The 4,104-nt window shown below is 41.7% G+C and overlaps 1 protein-coding gene across 1 annotated transcript in view; it reads right to left on the bottom strand.

Annotated features, from left to right (window-relative positions):
• The window catches only part of phox2bb (paired like homeobox 2Bb), a 3,430-nt gene extending 569 nt beyond the window's left edge, over positions 1-2,861 (bottom strand). Inside the window, exons 1-3 of the mRNA XM_028459801.1 lie at positions 2,261-2,861; positions 1,454-1,641; positions 1-360 (exon numbers count right to left, since the gene is read on the bottom strand). The exon at positions 1-360 is cut by the window's left edge and continues 569 nt beyond it. Of these exons, the coding sequence (XP_028315602.1) occupies positions 1-360; positions 1,454-1,641; positions 2,261-2,501 (789 nt within the window). The 5' untranslated portion in view covers positions 2,502-2,861. The remainder of the gene's footprint in view (positions 361-1,453; positions 1,642-2,260) is intronic.
• Between the last annotated feature and the right edge of the window lie 1,243 nt (positions 2,862-4,104).

Genomic DNA, 4,104 nt, shown 5'->3' with positions numbered 1-4,104 from the left:
GAAGGGCCCGCCCAACGAGTCCGGGATAGAGGTGATGGTGCCCGGCGCGGGGGCCCAGCCTTGGCTCGGTGCTGTCACGCCCATCCCGCTGGACACGGAGGTCTTCACCTGGTCCACCACCTGTCCGTTCCCGGTGGTGTTCACCAGGCCCGCCGTGGGGCTCGGCCCGCCGCAGTTGGACGTAGGAATCGGGTTCGGACCCGGTCCCCCTGTGCTGTCGGGGTCGGTGCTTTTGGTTTCTTTGATGTCTTCGTCTCTGGAGTCGGACTTTTTCCCGGAGCCGGATTTAGCAGCTGCGGCGGCCGCTGCGGCTGCGCGCTCCTGCTTGCGGAATTTGGCACGCCGGTTTTGAAACCACACCTGGAGGGTTGACACAAAGACGTGTTAGATTACTTCTGTCAAACTCATGGCCCGGGGGGGCAAATCCGGCCCTTTGAAAGATCCAATTTGGCCCACAGGAGAAAGTACATGACAGAGAAAACATGAATTGATGTGTAAATTAAACTCAACGATGTATTTCCAGGGACTCACACTGCAGTTTTCCCGATGCTTATATCACATGACTAAAGTAATTTTTAATGTTCAACTTTGGAAAAAAAAAAAAAAAAACACTCAAAATTCTAACAAAACCTTCAATTTATGACATAATATTTCCCTTAATTACATTGAAATTGATCACGAAATCTAGAAAATGTAATCCTGTTTGAACTTATTTCTGCCACTTATGGCTTGGATATTGTATTTTTATTTTATTTTTACATATTTTGTATTTTACTTATACGGAGAAGCAAACACAGCAAAATAATGTTGCTTAATTACTTGTTTTCCCGCATAAAATCTGTGGCCCACTTGTTTGGCCCCTGAACTAAAATGAGTTTGACACTCCGATTGGGTCCAATGGGGAAGAACTTTGAAAATATTGATTATATTGAATTTGAATAAATATGTGAACAAGTGGGTTTGTGTCCGTTTTATCCAAAAGGGAATATTACTAAAAACGTCCCTTAAAGGGAAAAAAACGTTATTTAACAGCAGTGCATATCCTAAGCATTAAATTATTTCTCATCCTCATCCAAACTTTAAATCCATTAGTGCGTAATTGCGCATAAAGTAACAGCTGTATACCTGCACTCTGGCTTCAGTCAGGTCGATTTTTAACATCAGTGATCCAGAAATATATCTAGATTGAGATTGCATATTGATTGTTAAAATTATTTCTAATCCTCATCCTAAACTGAAGATCCATCGGTGCGTAATTGCGCATAAAGTGACCGCTGTACCTGCACTCTGCATGGCTTCAGTCAGGTGGATATTTATCATCAGTGTTCCATATCCAAAGCATAAATCGACAGATTGTGAGACTGCATATCGATTGTTGAAATATATTTAATCCTCATCCAAACTGTGAATCCATCGTGCGTAATTGCGCATGAAGTATAACCGCTGTGTATACCTGCACTCTGGCTTCAGTCAGGTCGATTTTCAGCGCCAGCTCCTCTCTGGTGTAGATGTCCGGGTAGTGGGTCTCAGCAAAAACCCGCTCCAGCTCCTTCAGCTGTGCACTGGTGAACGTGGTACGGATGCGTCTCTGCTTTCGCTTCTCGTTCAGTCCACCGTGGTCCGTGAACAGCTTGTAGGGAACTGTGGAGGAAAAAGGGAAAAGGTCACAGTTGGAGTTGAGTGGGTGTGTGTGTGTGTGCAAGCTTCATCTCTGTGTGACAGTGATATGATCAAATAGATATAAATTCGATATTTTGTATAAAATCCAGTTAAGGAAAACGCGTAGAATTGTGTTATGCCTTTGATTAGATGTGGATTAGTTCAGAATTGATAACGCAGCTGACCTGTGATGTGGTTTAATTGTAATGTTAAACTAATTGAGGCTCAAGTTTGAAAACATTACATGTTTCCATCCAGCCCCGCTTTGTTGCTACTGTAATTCCAATTGGGTGTCAATAATGAGCTTTAGTCTTCACTTTATCTAATTATTTTCGAAGCTTTATGTCTCATCGCAAAGTAAATAAATTATGCCGATCATTTTGGCAGCTTAAGATAATTCTGTTGGCGGTTTTGGGTGTGACTGGGATAGTATAACCCCGTAACCGAATTACGCGCTTGCCTGCAATCGCTTCTAACGTGATAAATTCTTTCATTTGTGTAAGCAAATTTCGTTTGGTAAATACTAAACACATTTCCATTTTCAAATGCAATCAAGGCGGTGTGCTATAATACAGCGGGTGGAGGCTGCTTGCATGCTTACCTGCGGCGTACGGGCTGCTCTGGTGGTCCCGCAGGGTCCCCAGACTGCACGAGCCCGGGGTGAGCGACGGGCAGCCGGAGGTGGCCCCGAAAGTGGTCCTGATGGGATTGTACTGGAACCCACTGGCCTGACTGCACGAGCTGAAGTCCGCGTAGGCCGATGCCAGGCTCGACGTGTCCATCCCGGCCATACACGACTCGTAGGCTGAAGAGTTCAGGTAAGAATACTCCATTTTATACATTTGAAAAGGCTCGGTAGAGTTAGGAAGCTGCACTTTCCTGCGAAAAAAAAAATATTAAAAAATCAAAAGCACCCGAAATGGGGTCAAAAAGAAAAGTCTGAGTTTGGAGGGAAACAACAGGACTGGTTTGGTTTGAACTAGTGTTGGATGAAGTCTGGACGATGTTCACTGCTCAGCGCCTGCTCCAAAACTGGCCTCCTTTATAGGAACCAAGCCCTGTTTTATGAAAAGCCCCCTAAGAGCCGCCTAGCCTCAGGTCTCTAGAGCATATAGTCCTCATAATAAACTTGGCTCTTTCCGCTTGGACAATAGCAAAGCGTTTGGTCTTATTGCTATAGCGCTTTTTTACATGACAATAACTCATCAGTCTATTGGGCTGGCACTGGGGGCCCGGGCTGTCCAACCTTCCTATCATTGATCCCCTGCATCTCTAATTAGAATTTAATACCACGCCATTACGCAGCCCCCCCTCCACCACCACCACCCCAGCCCCTCCCCTCCCCTCTCCTCTCCAACCACCATCTTGCCCTTTAATTCAATCACACCACTTGGAAATAATGAAAGTTGGGTGACGATTCTCCCTGATCCAATTTTCTCAGAGCTTTTAAGCCTTTTAAGCGACCGTATACCTTGGGCAGGATTTCACATAGTGTCCCCCCCTCTGCCTCTTTTCCTTCTGCCTCCAACTGTTTGCTCTGCTTTCTTGGCTCTGAAGCTGATTTCTGATGTGAATGCTTATTTTTGTCTTAAATCCATTGATTTTTTTCATCTCCATGTGTGTAATTTGCGTCGAACACGCGTGGAAAACACTCATAACGATCTGAATTTTTATTTATTTTGTTTCTGAGATTGAAAATATAGGATTTTCTTATTTTAAACACTGAGGTTTTCACAAATCCTTTACAGTCCTTTGTGTTTTTATGATATTTTCATCTTATTGTATGTTTAGTAATTTTAACAATGTATCTTAGGTTATTTTTCGTTTTTTACATATACGTATTTCTTATTGTTTGAAGTTCTGTTATTTTTGTCTGTTCTTTACTCATTACTATTTAGGTCAAGGCTTCTAATTAGCTCTTTGATCTTTCTGCCTTTTCCTTCACTGTTTATCCATCTCTTATGTGATAATGTGTATTATTCTGTAATTGTGCAAAAAATAAAAACATAAATAAAAAAAATAGCTCCAGCATCAAAATGCACATATAAATAAATAAATAAAGGAAATTCGAGTTGCATGCATTGCCCTAACGGAAATTATACTTTTGCAAAAAATAAAAATAAAAATGCGAATAATCATAAAAATAATACTTTTGTTCACATAAACATGACGTTTTATTAGTTATTTCCCTTGCACGCCCTGCTGAACTTCTATAGGTGTATTTTGAATGATTCAAATAGGTAAATTGGTATTATTTTTCATTTGCTTTATTGCCAAAACAATGTAGTTTTTATGCATGTAACAAAGTGCTGAGGCAGTTCTTTCTCTCTGAGAATCTTTGGAGTAATATTATCTGAGTGGTTAATTGGGTTTGTGAAATTAGGTGAAAGGGTTTTTATTTTTTTCCCTCTCACCTTCTTTTCCTGTTGGATTCCTTTGATAAAG

Source organism: Gouania willdenowi, chromosome 10, assembly GCF_900634775.1.
Source record: "Gouania willdenowi chromosome 10, fGouWil2.1, whole genome shotgun sequence".
Taxonomy (NCBI): domain Eukaryota; kingdom Metazoa; phylum Chordata; class Actinopteri; order Blenniiformes; family Gobiesocidae; genus Gouania; species Gouania willdenowi.
This window is presented reverse-complemented; position numbering and strand designations above follow the sequence as displayed.